Raw genomic sequence first — 15,991 nt, 5'->3', positions numbered from 1 at the left:
CTGCCGCACGTAGCCTCGCAATGGCTAGGGCCGCCGCTGAATGCATAAATATACTAGAATTGCTTACATTGATATTTAGGTGTCGCAGTGATTTCGCACCTAAAAAAGCAAACGGTTGCTCCCACCGTGGCCGTCTGCATCACAGGTGAGGTGCGGCGCGTGATCCTGTACCTGTGTGCCCCCCGCGCCCTTTTCACTTGTATTTTGAATCGAACAGATTTATACTCGCTTAAATAGTCCGCTTAAATGCGAGTGTCCGGCGCTAGGTGCCGTCCGGCGTTACGGGACTTCCCCCTAACAGTCATAATTTCGGATGACGTCAGGTACTTTCACGTTGCCAATGAGACCTTGTATCGTTATGATTTTTGTCGGCTGCTGAGAGTGTCTTCATTGCTTGGTTATCACAATAACGACTCAACAGTTCATTGTCGTAACTTGCGTGTCGTGCACATTACTAAATCTGTATGTACTATGCTTGCAGTTATCACTTGCGCCGTGAATACTGCATGGTTCATTGTATGTGTTTTTCGTTGTTTGTTTGTAAAGTCATAGAGTATTATTAAAATTTTAGGCAATTATTTTTTTACTGATTCTGTCTAGTTTTTAATGATGGTCATTAAAAGCTGAACTGAACATGTACCTGTATTGTATAAACATTTTTTTATGTCACGCTGACTTCATCGTCAATTTGTAAGTTTTGTGGTTTTTAAATTTAAAAGGCCAGGGTTTTAAAATGTTTGGGCTAAATCAATTATTTAAAACAATGTTTTGCAAAATTTTACGCATCATTCACACTGTTTTCTTTATGTATAGCTAATACGGGTAAACTCCTCGAAATGGTCGAGTCAACAGGCGAATGCGAGACAGATGCGCCAGGACTCCACGGGCTCCGTGGTTCTTCACGAAGATGGTACTTTTTTATTTATCACCATGATCAATACAAACAATTTATGAAGTCAAAACTGTTATAGCAACTCCCTCTTACATACTTGAAAAATAATTGTTACAGAGTCAACAGTTGAGGAAAGCGAACCCACCTTGATGGATGACATCCTAACAGCTATTATCGATTTCTTCCAAGTTCTAGTCAGGTCAGACATTTATTTATAACAATGGTATAATAATTTACCACAAGCCACAACCATGAAAGTGTTCCTTTACTTTATGAGGAAAAATACATGTATCATGTCTCAACAACTAAAAAGAATATTTTTGCAATTGATTAAGAACTTTGATTGAGATAGAGAGCAGCTATTATTTATAAATAGAATTCATTTATTTGCCTAAAATGTATGTTACGAATATGATGGTACATAAATTTATGGTGTCCCAATACATTTCGCCATACGGCATGCAAATTATTTTTTTTGATGACAGTTGACAACATTATATCAAGATAAAACCATTATATTTAATGATTACTTTATTTTCCCAGGTCATCATACATCGCAACTACAATCACGATGATGGCATGGAGTATAATGTTCCATTCCTGGCTTACATTCGTGTTCCTTATGTGGGCGAACATCGTGTGGCTGTGTCAGGACGGCCGGGGGTTCATGTTGAAGACCAGTCCCGTGCTCGTGGTGTACGCGATGCTGCTTCTCATAGCGCAGTACATATACGGCATGAATCTGTACGAGTCGGAGCTGCCTAGTAATATTACGGTACGTATCATCCGCGTCCCCTGGGAACTACTGCCCGTATGGGAATAAAAAGCCTGTTACTTGCAGATAGTGTAGCTGGTGAAAGAATTTTTAAAATCGATCCAGTGGGTACTTTTTGAGTTTATCCATTACAAGCAAAGTTTTCCTTTTTGTAATATTAGTATAGATTTATCAATACCATCCAATGAACTTGACCTTCGAATTTCCGTCTTAAATCCCAATCATTCGTTACGCATTTAGAGCGGATACTAAATTATAACTCGCTCAGGCAAATACTTTATCAGGCTATAGAACAATGTGGTCGTATTCCTGTAATACGTGTATTCGTATAACAGGAAAGTTTTCAGGAATTTCCTTACAGAATTCCTTATTAGTGACATATATTATGTTACAGGTACATGCATAACCTGCATCAAGTATTTTTTTATTAAATCATTTAATCTACCACTAAATACGTATGAATTTCAATTTTACTTATGTCCTCGCCACTGAGAGTTATTGATATGTTCCATATTGAATAAGTTTTATGGGCAACTGTTCCAAATCTCTGATCAATTATTTGAAAGCGTTAAGCCACGTAATACTTATATGCACATACAGCAGTCACTTTCACTGAAACTTAAAATCCATGAAATTGAAAGTAACATACATATTTTTTTGGCAGGAAGTGAATCTCCGTCAGATAGGCCTAGGCCGCGTCGAAGGGGGCGAAACATGCGTGCCCTTGCTGATCAAGTCTTTATTCACGTGCATGTTCTGGGTAACACTGCGTCAACGCATACAAGACATCAGACAGCGTCGCCAGTCCGCTGTCATAGCAGATATGGCCGCCCCTCTTCAACTGACAGCTTCTACTGCAGCCAGCGGTGAATATCAACCTTGTTCATTCAATGTGCCTATTACCGCAGATTATAGTAAAGTTGTTTGAGTACCTGGTTTTTAATCTGGTCTAATATACAACCTTTTTAAAACAAATCAGTTGAGTAATCACTTTGTTCCATTTAGTAATCAAGGTTTTCTATTTTATAATCCATCCGGGGACAGGTTTGGTTTCTGGTACCTACATAACTTCTTTTATAACATGACTTCTATTTTCAGCCGAAATTTCTTAAACTGCTTGCCACTCTTGTATTTCAATGATGTACTTCTACCTTATACTATATCACTCTATACTTATAAAAAAAAAACACTTTCAGACACTATAACTTACTGAGTACATACTATGTTATCAAACGATTGTTAGCAGCACTCTATTCCTGATTTCCCTTCTTTGAATTGATCTTTAAAACAACATTAAGTCAAACTAACATAAAGTAAGTATTCTAATTTTAAACTTCGAAGGTTGTTCAAAGTTCCTACGTAGTAACCAAGGAGGTTTTATCAATAGACAATAAATAAAAGCACTCTGGTGTTCAGTTATAGATGCAAGACGCGACGAGGAGAATCGTTCACGGTTGATGCGGTCCCTGGGAGAGATACTCCGTGCTTTGTGCGCGAGATACTGGATCTATGTCGTAGTCATCATGTTGTTTGTCATCGGCGTCACTGGAGAGCGCATGACTATCTTCAGGATCATTTATATGTTCCTCTTTCTGGCGTTTATACTTATGTTCCAGGTATTGTAATTATTACATTAAGTCCCGGTTTGACAGGTTACCGATAAAGTGTCAGTTAGTTATCCGATAGTTACTTAAACTATCTGCCAGATAAAGGCTGCGTATAATTTCTGGCTATCCGAGATATGTAAAAGCGAAAGCTATAGTTTATTTATTGGATAAGTTCTTTATAGGTTATTAGGAACTTTATCAGTAACCAATGGAACTGGCCATAAATATGAGTAACGGTGTTTTCATTATTTATATTTACCATGTGATTGTTTTCTTTCAGATAAGTTGGTACTGGTGGCGAAAAACAATGTACATGTTTTGGATAGTGGTGATCGTGTACTCGATGATAAATCTTATTCTAATTTATGTTTATCAGTTTGATAACTTTTCCAAGTTGATAGAAAAGTATTTGTTGATCAACGAAAGTTTGTAAGTATATGTTCATTTCTAACGCGTAGGTACTTAAATATTTTGTGATTTTGAAAATAGCTTAGCCCTAACTTTATTCTCTCTTATTTCAGACAACAAGACTTGGGTTTGGAGCCGTACGATCCCGCGGATCTATTCGTCAAACTGCTAACGCCAACATTGTTCCTTATTATTACAATTATGCAAGTTCATTATTTCCATAAGGACTTTATGGCGTTGTCGGATCAGAAGACTAGGTTAGTATTCGTCTTAAGTCTTAGGAAAATAAGAAAATATTGTCGTCCAAATTCTAAATTTTGCTAATGGCTATGAAATTTTTCAGGTCGAATAGTTTGACACCTAATCAACCAGATTCCAATAAGCCAAGTCAAGACGGTGCGTCTACACTGAATAATGACGTAAGTTATATAATAATACTTGTTTCTTTGAGCGAATTCCTCAGAAATTGAGTATTTAATGTTTTTTTTTTTTAAATATATATTTACATCGATAAATAATTTGTACACTTTTTAGGTGCCTCCATTGCCATCTGAAGACGCAAACGCACGTTCACTAGCCGCCACGGAGGCAGACCAATCCATTGAGCTCTCTTCTTTGACCACTGGACTCCGGCGGCAATCTGTGGCTAGGTACAACTAGTATTTCCAAACGAATTATTTATATTTCAATTCCAGTTATTATTATAAGTATTTTCTAATGGATCGAAATTATAATTAATTTCTCTCATAAGAATTAGGTACCAATTTATTTGTTAAAAATATATAAGGGTCTTAAATATTACTACAAGTTCTAATCCATGCCTTATCATGCTGACATCCAAATAAAAAAATTAAATAAATTCAGATCATGCTAACAACGATGGAAATCACTAATATAAAATGGCAATACATTAAAAAATACCCCTAAGTTCCTACATATATAAACTTAAATACCTTCTTCAATATCGGTTCTATCACCAGGAAATCGACATCTCGAACGATGATGCGATCGCCGGCGACGGAGAAACGTTCCACCGGACTGTTGTCGGTCATCAAACGCGCCTACCACGCGTCCAAGCAAACCGCGCAAGAAGTTATCGATAGATTGTTCATTTATCTCGATATACACCTCATCAAGATCGTTTTCATTTCCTTGATGCTGCTTTGCGTTATGAATGTAAGTAAAATGGATCACATCTATAAATATATGAATCGATTAATGAGTTTTTCAACCGCTTAGTTTTTATCCAAATATCGGACTGACTCCGAAAACATTGATATATAAATATCAAAGAGAGGAGGAGGCCCTACACTCTCTCATATTAGGCTAGATTTTAATGTTCAATTTCCATTATTTCAGGTATGCGCGATGCATGTTCCCATAATGTTAATGATCGCGCCAGCTTTGTGGTTCAATGCGGGCAAACAGCGCGTTTGTGTGCTTTTCATATCCACACTTATAAGTATCTACTTCATGGCCAAGATGGTTTACCAAATAGATTACATCAAACATTATAGCTTCGATGTCAATTGTTCCTCTTCATTCGTAAGTAGAACCTATATATTAATATTTCAAAATATTTATCAATTATCGACGTTTTACCTAAGTAAATATTTTCTTTTAATTTTCAGCCCGATGAAAATAGAACAACAAATTATTCATCATTCAACAATGCGGAATGGTTAGGGTTTAAAAAAGCCACGCCCGAAAAACCTCTGGTGACTGTACTCAAAGGATACATCGGCCTTCTATCAATATTCACATTTTATTCTCTTGTAACATATAGGCAACAGTCTCTCAAGTAAGGATCTATCAATTAATATATAAAATATTATAATATTTTTATTTTAGAAATTAAATTGTGTTTATTAATTTCATTAACAGAGCATCAGGAGAATTGCCCAAAGAAAGGATCAAGACAATATTCCCTGAGGTCACGCGCAAGGAAGCAGACGATGATTTAGTTCAGTGCATGAAATATTTACTGAATTATGGATTTTATAAGTTCGGTGTAGAAGTAAGTTGTTCCGTTTTCCTTCTTTAAATGAAATTTGGTAACACTCCGTAATACATATTTCTCAAATGATTTAGCTCCAATATTTTCATGTATATAAATTCCATGTTAACATGTTTTAACTGCAAAATCTGTGGTATTTTTTGAAAATTCGCTAGGGCCTTTAAACTGAAGAAAACATTTATAACTCTGTTTTGTTCCAGATTACAATGATATGCCTAATGGGCGTGATAGGGTCCCGTATGGACGTCTACGCAGTGCTATACGCGGGCTGGCTCTTAGTACTGGTGTCGATAGGCCGCACGGCACAATCCCGGCTTTGGCCAGCATTCACTGCTTGCATTACCTTCTTAGTACCAGTACAGTATATGATAGCCGTGGGATTCTTGCCGCAATTCTGCGTCACGTACCCTTGGGATTCTGATGATACGGTAAATAATTATACTACATCAATTTGTAATGAATTTCGTATTGAGCTTCTTATAGAAAGGTTAGTAGCGGATTGCCCGCCAATGGGATAGGTTAAAAGAAGGAGTTTAGCTTTGTTTGCAGTTTGGAGTGTTTTTCTCGCTCCAGGAGACAAGGAAGTAAACATATCCCTAGCTATAGTAATATTTTTATGTCGAGGTTATTTAGGCTAGAGTAATATAAAGTTTCTTTGGTCCTTGATTTACATTCTGCTATTTTTTTCGCCCTTAGGAGTTCTACAATTTTTACACTCTGTTGGTAAGGATATTTATAAATTTGGAATCAGAAGAGTAAGCCTCAATAGTTTGATGTAGTTAGAAATACAACATAAGGTTATAATGTATTACTCACGCGCTATACATTTTATGATAGACAGCCAGCAGACAAGCTTATTGATAGATAGATAGATAGGCGGCTTTTCATTGAAATGTATTGCAGCAGTTGTTTGTTATTCAATATCGAAGGCTTGCTTGGTATTTGTATAATCTTATGAGTTGTATTCTCTTTCATCGAGATTTAGCACTGCAGTAAGATTACGAACTCCGTAACAGGGTAGCATTCAAGATTGGAGGTTGTAGAATGTTTTCAATACCTGAAAAATAATTTAGATTTTTTTTTGAATGCTTGATACCCACTTGAATCTTGAATCAGCTTCTGAACAAACGGCCTTAGACTAAGAACAACTGATAAACTTGCTTGCAAAAATGTACTTGTAAACAATATTCTAAAATATCAGGTTATAAAACACTATTAAATATTTTAGCAAATGAAACACGTCCGTTCATGGATGTTCCTGCCATACGCAGAGCAGCCTCCTCACGCATACAAACTGATCTTCGATTTCTTCCTGCTACTGTTCGCTACTCGCCAGTTGAAAGTGTTCCGTATTGAAAAGATTCATGGCGATCAGTATCCCGGGGGTTGCAATAGCGAGAAAATTGGCAGTGATTGGGAGACGCCAAACTTTAGGAACCCAGTGCCTGATTTCCTTGGTTATGTTGGGTAAGTTTTTGTGTGATATATGAATCTGGTTTGAATTTTTGCTGACAATGAAAAATGGAGGCGAGCTTTACATGTCACTTTACATACCGGAATTTAAGAAAATCCAATATACAGTTCTTTTCCAGTAGCTTTGCTTGTCTGAAGCTACCGTAACTTCAGGACGGTGAAAATGTGTGAACAAACAACCAGCTCAAACTTCAGATTAGCAAAGTTAAATTACAAGGAATGTACATACTTTATCGCTTTTTGTTTCAGGTCTTGGCTTGACGTGGTGAAACGCATGGTGTTCTTAGGCATGCTGTGGGTGACGCTCGCTATTATGTTCATGACGGGCACCAACCGAGTGAACCTGTTCTCTATGGGGTACCTTGTCGGATCCTTTATATTCTTGTGGCAAGGAACTGATTTTTACTTGCGTCCTAAAGAAGCCATATTGAAATGGTGAGTGGTGACAAAAATAGTTTTAGGCTGCCCGCCCACGTCCGTTAATGAGTGACTGATTTTATGTATATGAGTTAAATAGAACACAGAGATAACAATAGAGCCACTCATATGTCCAACAAAAATTCGGTGCGAATATCTGTCCTACAAAAATCAGACGTGGGCGTTAGCCTTATATTACTCAAGATTTGGACTGAAAATTAGTAATATAACCATAATGTTAAGTTTTGACGAATATAATGATACTCCCTGATGAAAATGAATGCAAATAAATAATATGAATATGAAAATAACAGTATTCTGGCAAAAACTTTTAGCCTTATTTATGTAAAGACAAAATGAGTTTTCTATCATGATATTATCAGATTTATGGCCTGTTTCACCGTTTACAGATGAAGTTTCTGACAGAGTATCAGGTGTTTATCTGATAGATAGATTTTAAGTTTTTGGTTTCAAAGGTCTCGGCAGATAGCTTTAACTATCAGATAACCAACTGACAATTTATATTGTCCATTCTCAGGTGGTCATGGCTAGTCCGCTACAATGTATCCGTAGTAGTAGTGAAGACATTGCTACAGATCCCGGGCTGTATGTTCAGCACAGTGATGCAGGAACACGCCTGTTGGCTGGTCCAACTCCTCGGCATCGGCTGTGTCGACAAGTTCGCAGGCGGCAATATAGCTAGGTTCATTAAGATGCAGTATACTAAAGTAAGTATATATGGCCAAACTATATTTATTCCTCAGATAAAGTTAATGGCGATTGAAAAATCGGCTCCTATAAAAGTATAAAGTATAAAAGGGCATTAAAAATTCCGTTTCAATTTTAAACACGCTTATATAAGTTTCACTTTTAACTGTGTATGTAAGAAAATCTTGGAATCTTAATTTGACCCACTTCCCGGACCTCGATTAGGATGTTTTTTTTTATTTGTTATGTTAGTGTAAACGCGAGGAAGGTCGAATTTATTTGTTCCCTTAAAATCATGAGTTCAAATTGGCGCAATTGTCTTTTCGAGGTTTTTGAATTAAGAAACGGCTTTTTAAAGTACTTATTTTTTTCTTGTAGGAAGCAGCGTGTTCCGTTCCTCAAGAGGACATAGGGCTGGCGTGGGACGGAGTCTGTTTTGCTTTCCTCATACTACAGCGAAGACTATTCCACAGCTACTACTTCTATAGAGTTATAGACGAAAGCAAAGCCACCACGGTACTTGCTTCCAGGTAAGGGATGTGAAAAACGTGGAAGTTGTTGTAAACGTACCAAGGAATTGTGTACATTCGGTTTCTTAAGATATATAAATACTCTAAAACTCCGACAGTGAGATAACTTATGTTCTAAGACTGTTTAAAAAAATCGCATCTGAACTATCATTTATAGGGGCGCAGAGTTGATAGAAGAACTTCGTCAGAAACAAATGAAAGTTCAGGAGGACCAAGAAACGAGAATCCTTGAGAAAATAAAAGTTAAAATGGAGAGGATTAAGGCAAACCAGAAGAAAATACAAGGGGCTTTGGCTAGGGAACCAATACATCATGATAGAGGTATGTTTTTAAGAAGTATGAATTCAGAATTTATTAGTCTGATATTGGTTTGATACATGTTAGGCAGTACATTTATTGTATTTGGAGTGGAATTAGTATAGAATTAAATGATGGAAATATTTTTTTACCGCCCGTTGAGGTCGTTACATCCGATTCCTTTTTATTAATTTTATTATAATGAAAATGATATTGAGTGAGATTTGTCCATCTCGTTTAACAAAAGAATCGATCAAGGATATAACCACTCGGTCCTCAAGAATAGAGTAGGGAATAATGGTACCGTGATCGTTTGGCCGCGCCGCTCGGAGCAGATGACGAGGAGGAGACGATGGCGGGCGAGTCGGAGCAGGTGCCGCTGGTGCGCGGCGACTCCGAGGCGTCCGCGCGCGGCTACCACACGCCCGACAGCCCCGCCTCGCCGCGCGGCTTCCACACGCCGCTCAGCGAGCCCTCCGCGCCGCCCTCCCCCGCGCGCCCCGCCCCACCTCTCACCTTACCCGCCCTGCCCGCGCCCGCCGCCCCCGCCTCGCAGGCCGGCGGCCCGCCCTCCCCTTCCTCCGCGCTCATGACCGTATCCCTGGACGCGTACTTGGAGCCGCGGCGCATCTCGTTCGAGTCGCCGCCGTCGTCCGAGCTGCTGCCGCGCGCGCAGAGCCCGGAGGAATCGTACCCGGTGTTCTCGCCGCCGCCCATCCGCCGGCGCCACACGGTGGCCAGCCCCAGCATGCAGCGCCACTCCATCGTGTCGCAGTCGAGCCGCGCCGAGCCGCACTCGCACCACACGTGTAACTGCGCCCGCCCCGCCTCTCGTGCCGTGTCCGCCCGCTGCACACCTCACCTCGTCCGATGGACAGGGCGATGGGTCGCAACGGGCTTTTGTTGTTGAATCACGTCCAGTTGAACATACACGAGTATAGCACCGTATATACTGTATAGCATATTTTCCATGAACTTGTTTGATACCTAAATGTTTTTTTTCCTTTTATATAGGAGTAGAATCAGGTTCGGATGCACGGGCTAAACGCCGCGTGTTCGCAAACAGACACGAAGGTAATATTTTCGTGGCGGTCCCTATGGTGTGGGAGGTGTTTGCTATTTTGTTCTGTCACCTGTGCGCTGGTCGTTCAAACTTGAACTGAAGACATGGCATTTCTCTTTGTAAATGTTTGACTCCAACATAGTCATTCATTTACATTCTAAAATTTCTCCTGTCTCATTTGACTATAGTAAAATAGACGGCGATTAACTTACAGATCTCATGGACTTCGAAATACAACGATAGATACAGTTACGTTTGCAAGTAGTTACTAATGAACTGAACTTCAGGGAGACCCAATCAGGCCACATTTATCATGTCTTGACCAGTTGTGATATGTCCATTACTACCAGAAATGGCTTTATTAATAATTTCCTGATTTTGGTGGTTATTTAACTGTGATAGTCAAGATATTAATATCACAATGTGCTAAGTACCCCTATAATAAACTTGGATGGTGTGCGAGCTGCTGTTGAGTAATGCTTTTCTCTTGTAGTGCGGGACAGACCGACATATAGGCCGCCAGCAAGCCATCAGAAGGGTAAAGTTTATAAACAAGGCTCCCTAAGATCGTAATGCGTTACTAACCCCTCCCCGGCTTGTCGGTGATGGTATTTAGGCTGTTTGCATCGCCATGGCGGGAACTGTCTTAATTTTTAAAGGTCTTGTACAAAATGTATATTTTGTATTACAATTGAATGTTGTAAATAATGAAACATAAGACAGAATGCGCCGGTTGTCGCCTTTATTTGTGTTTGTGCGCCTAATTGTGCCATAGTCGAATGTCTGCATGTTACTGCTATGTTCACACACCTCTTCCTTTATATACCTCACTACTTGCATGCTGCATGAACTTATGTGTTTGCAATAACATATTTTTTTATAACACTAACCCTAACTGTTATTATTATTGTTATAATTTCTTTAGTAAAACTGTTTTTTTAGCCATTCAGTATACAATACATTTAATTTATATTTTATGTCAATGTTTTTTTCATTACATATTTTTTTTTTATTTTATACTTCCAATTTCATTGTGCAGTGTGAATTAATAAGATGTAAATATTAGAACGACATTAAAAAATCCGCTAAATAATGTATTTTTATGTAGCAGAGCTTGGTGCAATCATGTCAAATAGGCGTAACTGAAAATTATTGCTAATCTATATATTAAATCAGATGGTCATTGTTCTGAACAATGGTCTTATTATTAACTTAATACGAATAAAACATAAAACTCACTTTTAACTCAAACCATAATATATGATCTTTATCGCTTAAAGTTACGCCTATTTATTTTTGTAAATGGTTTATTTCATATTATGTTTTATAATTACAGCAATCCGTTCCGGGGACTATTATATGTTCGATGAGTTCGATGATACGGATATTCATATGAAAGACGATGAATCTAGTTCAGATGAAGATGCGCCTAGAGAAATGGGATTCGGCAAGGTCAGTTGTTTTGTACCACTTGGAGAATTTGTTGAGTAACCGGCAGGGTTATGGAACTTTTTGTAATGGTATATAATGGATGGAATACTGGTTATATAAATGCCGAAAGTAGGTACATCATAGCCCTGCCGGTTACCTTCTATTATTCTGTAGTATTAAGGGTGGAGGTACATATGTATCCGTCGTTGCATTTTGTGGGTTATGCTATATCTAAGAGAACATTGTCATCAGTATTCGTGCTTACGCATATCACAATGCACAAACAAGTGCTTGTACTCAACCTTTCGGACATTTCATTAGCGTTATTTAGCCACATTAAGAACACAAAATTATGGGAACACCAGACTGAATTCAAAATTATGGGGGATACTGAGATAGACAATGTTTTGAAATGGTGTACTGTGTTTTCATAATATAAGCATGTTTGAGCATCTATTAGAAGTATTTATTGGTGACTGTTACAATAGTATGTACGTCTTGGGTGTTCCCGCATGATCGCTTACCCTGGATACTTTTAGATAAAGTGGAATGTCAAGCTCTCCGACTTAGTATAGAAGTATGGGGTACATAATTTGTGTAGTTAAGATAAGTGAAGTTCGCTTTAAGGTGACTAACTATTGCGCGGTATTAATAATGCACCGCCACGCTGCTCGTATCGGCACACGTTGTTACTCTCGCGTCAGTTCTCGTACTAGACGAGGAGAAAGACAGAAGCAAGGACTAGCAAACCAATACAGGGTAGTTAAAAGAACATGTGCTGTATACGAGTGCGTGTGAGCTTACGATTGTGTCGCGTGGCGAGCAGCTGCTGTCCACGCTGATCAAGACGGACATGAAGCGCGCCGTGACGCTGCGCCGCGCCTCCGCGCCCAACGTGCGCACCACGCGCCACGTGTCGCTCGCCAGCGACCCCGTCTCCTACCCCCAGGTAACACAAGCACACACACATGCTTCTTGAGTTAAGGATCCTCGGTATGTATGTAGGGAATATCCACGGAGTAAGGAAAGATGAGTGGAGATGCCATAATGCGGGTAGGCCAGGCGCCTTTTTTTTTTTTTTTTTTTTTTTTATCGACGTAAAATCATCAAATGACCCCTCCCGCTGTGGGTTAGCAGCGGTGAGGGAGTGTCAGACTCTTACTGACTAAAATCGTCGTGTTCCGTCATAGGCCTTTTATGTACCAGGGCCGCGGTATCTCTTTCGAACAACCCGCAGCCCCGGCAGGCCTTGGCCCTGCTGGGCCCCGCTGGGGTTGCTGACATCTCTTTGAGGAGCGCGTGGAACAACGCGCGCCGTCGACACGGGTCTGTCGTCTAGAAAGACAGAGGGACGATGAGCCACCCGAACTCACCGCCCACAGACCCACGCCTACGGTGGCCGGGAGTCATCTCGCGACACCCGGCGCCCATGGTGTCTACCTGGTCCAGCGCGGCGGCCGGGATGAGAGGTGCGAACTCTCTGGCGTTCCGCCTCTAGGCCAGGCGCCTTCCTCCTAGGTCACGCACGGTGGCCATGACCAAGAAAATAAGTTACGAGTGATCTTACGAGGTGTTCGGGTTCTTTCACACATCTTTCAACGATGTTTGGTATTACAAAAAGTTAAAAAGACGGAGACAGTAACGTTCTCCTTCTCTTGAACACTTTTCGTTATGGCACCTCCGCTAGTCATTTTGTTCTCCATGAGAATATCCATCTTATTATGGACCGCATAGAGGTATGAAAGCCGCTCTGTCACACATGCTTTGCCAAACGTGTGACTTTGCGGAAAGCCTTTTTATTTTATTTTTGGATATCGATGTTGCTTGCACTTTTGTTTTGGCTTTTGCATGATATTTTCAGTTGGTTTATAAGACGTGTGACTTTTATCCCCTTCTAAATTTGTATCTTTATAAAGACGATTTTTAACCCATATTATCCCTAATTTATGCAAATTTTTCAAAATTTTTTTTTGGTTGTTAGCATCATGGTTTTGGCAAGTTTATAATTTTTTAACATTGAGCTATCTTCTTTATAATTTACGCTTTATATTTGATAATACAATAAATGTTAATTTTATTCAGCTTCCTCGCAAGGCGTCAATGCAGATGCAGCCTGATGCTCCGCTTACGGAGCAGGACCAAGAGGGGCCATTGACCGAGATGGACGAATTCGCACCATTACCGGGTGAGTTGTGTTAACAACACTTCATATTTCTTTTAATACATATCATATTTCAATTTACAATTTGAATTAAATACACCTAATGTCGTGGAGGTTAACCATAAATGAATATTGTTTCAGTACACGAGGAGACCACGATGGACAAAGTAAAGCAGTTCGGCGAGACGGCGTGGGCATTCATATCGAGCTTACTCGTGTCGCTCACACGACACTTGATGAAGTTCTCACGAGATTATCGATATGTGTCCAAAACGCTGTCTATTGAGAAGAAAATACTGAAGGTAATAATACTACATGTTCAAAAAAGTATCCTTTTATTTGGAAGAAAGAAAAAAGATACATTAACGTAGATCATCATCATCTTCCTGCCCTGTTCCCGAGTCATTTGGGGTCGGCGCAACATGTCTTTTTCTTCCATTCCTCTCTTTCAGACGTCATACTTACATCCACTCCCTTCTGCTTCATGTCCTCTTATAGGCAATCAATCCATCTTTTCCTCGATCTACCTCAGTACGTCAACGTAGATCAAAGCAAGTCAAAGTTCCAATCACAGTGCCAGTGATATCGGAATTTTAAATATGTACTTACTTTTCTTTTCAGGAGAAAGAAGGCTTCGGCATCGGAATAAGAGAAGGATCGCAGATGATTTGGGAACCACTGCCCGAGACTTTAGCTAAACAGTAAGTCGTTGTATATCTAGTAAAATAACCAATTTATTCTACTTTAGTTCTAGTGTTTGCAGAATGTTCTCGTAGGTTGTAGTGTCCGCCGCCGCCCGTCGCCCATGCTTCCTGCATGTTTAGAGTAGTTTCAAGTATTGCGTAGAAGTTATGTAGTTTTAAACGTTGCTTAAATTATAAGCCTTTTATGCCGTACCCGTAGATTGGACTTGTTCAGTTTCCGAGTCACTATCTTACCCGACTGCCCATGGAGTTTTCTTATTTTCTAATTATTTATTTCTAAAAACACACAAACATTTTGATACGATAAAGTATGATCAAATATCAATAAAACTATGTATTATATTATTAAAACGTGAAATCTTTAAGCAACGTTAAGTCCAGTAGGTATTAGTCTTCTCTGTTGGTCTTGTGAATGATCATTTAACACTATCATGTAGTGTAGGTAGACTTAGAAACCATTAGTAAGTAGTGTTTTGTTTGCACGCTGCCTAGTACCCGCGAAATGGACATAATTGACAGGAATCTACTCGCACCTACAGTAGAAATGGGGTTTGTATTGCTTTACTTACATAGATTGTACCGTTGTAATTCGATGTTAGACATTATCTAATTAGCAAAAATATTAATTTTAAAATTTTTATTTAAAACTAGCTGATCCCGCGAACTTCGTATCTTTTAAACATTACCTGGACTGCTACAAAATTAAAACCAAAATAAGCCAAATCGGTCTAGCCATTCTGGAGTTTTAGTCAGACTAACGAACAGCAATTCATTTTTATATATAAGATAAGAAGATTATAAATAATGTCGTAGTTGAATAGCCATCAATATCTGGTAACGCAAACGAGTCGCTAGTATGACCGTGGTGGGATGTTTCCAGCCGTAAGTTAAGCGAAATAAGCGTTCCGGAGATCCGCATCCTGGCGCCCAGCATGGAGCGCGGGCTGGACGCGTCGCCGCCGCCGCGCCGCGTGTCGCTGTCCGACTCGTCGTGCCGCGACGACGACGGCACGTCCGAACACGAGAGCGCGTTTTCATTGCAGTCGACACAGAGGTGTAGTGGACAACGTTCACTTGTACTGTTTGATTACGCTGCACATTTTATATTGCCACACGTTTTTCTGTCATAAAAATCTACGTCAAATTCGGTCACTTTTCTATGGGTTAGGTACGCTAAAACGTGTCGTAGATGAGGCATCACGTTTTTTTGACGGCACCGCAAATGTGCCGTACCTATATCCCAAAAAAGTGCCGTGAACAAGAGCTCTTACTGTATAAGTAGCCAACGGACGACAAAACGTCAGTTTGCCATTTTTGCCCTAATGTATTTGAAAGTGGGCTTAAATTGATGATGACGGAAAGCGTTATGATATCACAGTACAAGTGTCGTTGGATATTGTCGTCGCTTGCGATGGGCTTTCTCTATACTTTTTGTCACTTAACAGGAATATAACATCTTTTCTCTCTTTATTTATTGATTCCTCACGTGGCAGCTTTTCATGTATTTT

The 15,991-nt window shown here is 39.6% G+C and overlaps 1 protein-coding gene across 3 annotated transcripts in view; it reads left to right on the top strand.

The window, feature by feature from the left end:
• LOC124645525 (piezo-type mechanosensitive ion channel component) overlaps window positions 1-15,991 on the top strand; it is a 69,316-nt gene that overhangs the window by 41,015 nt on the left and 12,310 nt on the right. Inside the window, exons 9-35 of one of the 3 annotated variants that reach the window (XM_047185332.1) lie at window positions 814-910; window positions 1,010-1,091; window positions 1,436-1,667; window positions 2,332-2,533; window positions 3,084-3,283; window positions 3,555-3,703; window positions 3,796-3,939; window positions 4,026-4,101; window positions 4,217-4,332; window positions 4,663-4,858; window positions 5,042-5,227; window positions 5,314-5,483; window positions 5,567-5,699; window positions 5,900-6,127; window positions 6,928-7,166; window positions 7,422-7,607; window positions 8,128-8,317; window positions 8,676-8,827; window positions 8,985-9,148; window positions 10,139-10,198; window positions 10,681-10,725; window positions 11,524-11,639; window positions 12,445-12,567; window positions 13,701-13,803; window positions 13,921-14,081; window positions 14,401-14,480; window positions 15,364-15,537. In XM_047185332.1, coding sequence (XP_047041288.1) covers window positions 814-910; window positions 1,010-1,091; window positions 1,436-1,667; window positions 2,332-2,533; window positions 3,084-3,283; window positions 3,555-3,703; window positions 3,796-3,939; window positions 4,026-4,101; window positions 4,217-4,332; window positions 4,663-4,858; window positions 5,042-5,227; window positions 5,314-5,483; window positions 5,567-5,699; window positions 5,900-6,127; window positions 6,928-7,166; window positions 7,422-7,607; window positions 8,128-8,317; window positions 8,676-8,827; window positions 8,985-9,148; window positions 10,139-10,198; window positions 10,681-10,725; window positions 11,524-11,639; window positions 12,445-12,567; window positions 13,701-13,803; window positions 13,921-14,081; window positions 14,401-14,480; window positions 15,364-15,537 — 4,004 coding nt within the window. The remainder of the gene's footprint in view (window positions 1-813; window positions 911-1,009; window positions 1,092-1,435; window positions 1,668-2,331; window positions 2,534-3,083; window positions 3,284-3,554; window positions 3,704-3,795; window positions 3,940-4,025; window positions 4,102-4,216; window positions 4,333-4,662; window positions 4,859-5,041; window positions 5,228-5,313; window positions 5,484-5,566; window positions 5,700-5,899; window positions 6,128-6,927; window positions 7,167-7,421; window positions 7,608-8,127; window positions 8,318-8,675; window positions 8,828-8,984; window positions 9,149-10,138; window positions 10,199-10,680; window positions 10,726-11,523; window positions 11,640-12,444; window positions 12,568-13,700; window positions 13,804-13,920; window positions 14,082-14,400; window positions 14,481-15,363; window positions 15,538-15,991) is intronic. The other 2 variants (XM_047185340.1, XM_047185348.1) reach the window with 2 other exon arrangements.

The sequence above is a fragment of the Helicoverpa zea genome, chromosome 3 (assembly GCF_022581195.2).
Source record: "Helicoverpa zea isolate HzStark_Cry1AcR chromosome 3, ilHelZeax1.1, whole genome shotgun sequence".
Taxonomy (NCBI): domain Eukaryota; kingdom Metazoa; phylum Arthropoda; class Insecta; order Lepidoptera; family Noctuidae; genus Helicoverpa; species Helicoverpa zea.
The sequence above is the reverse complement of the archived record's forward strand: the minus strand, read 5'-3'. Positions and strand labels throughout refer to the sequence as shown.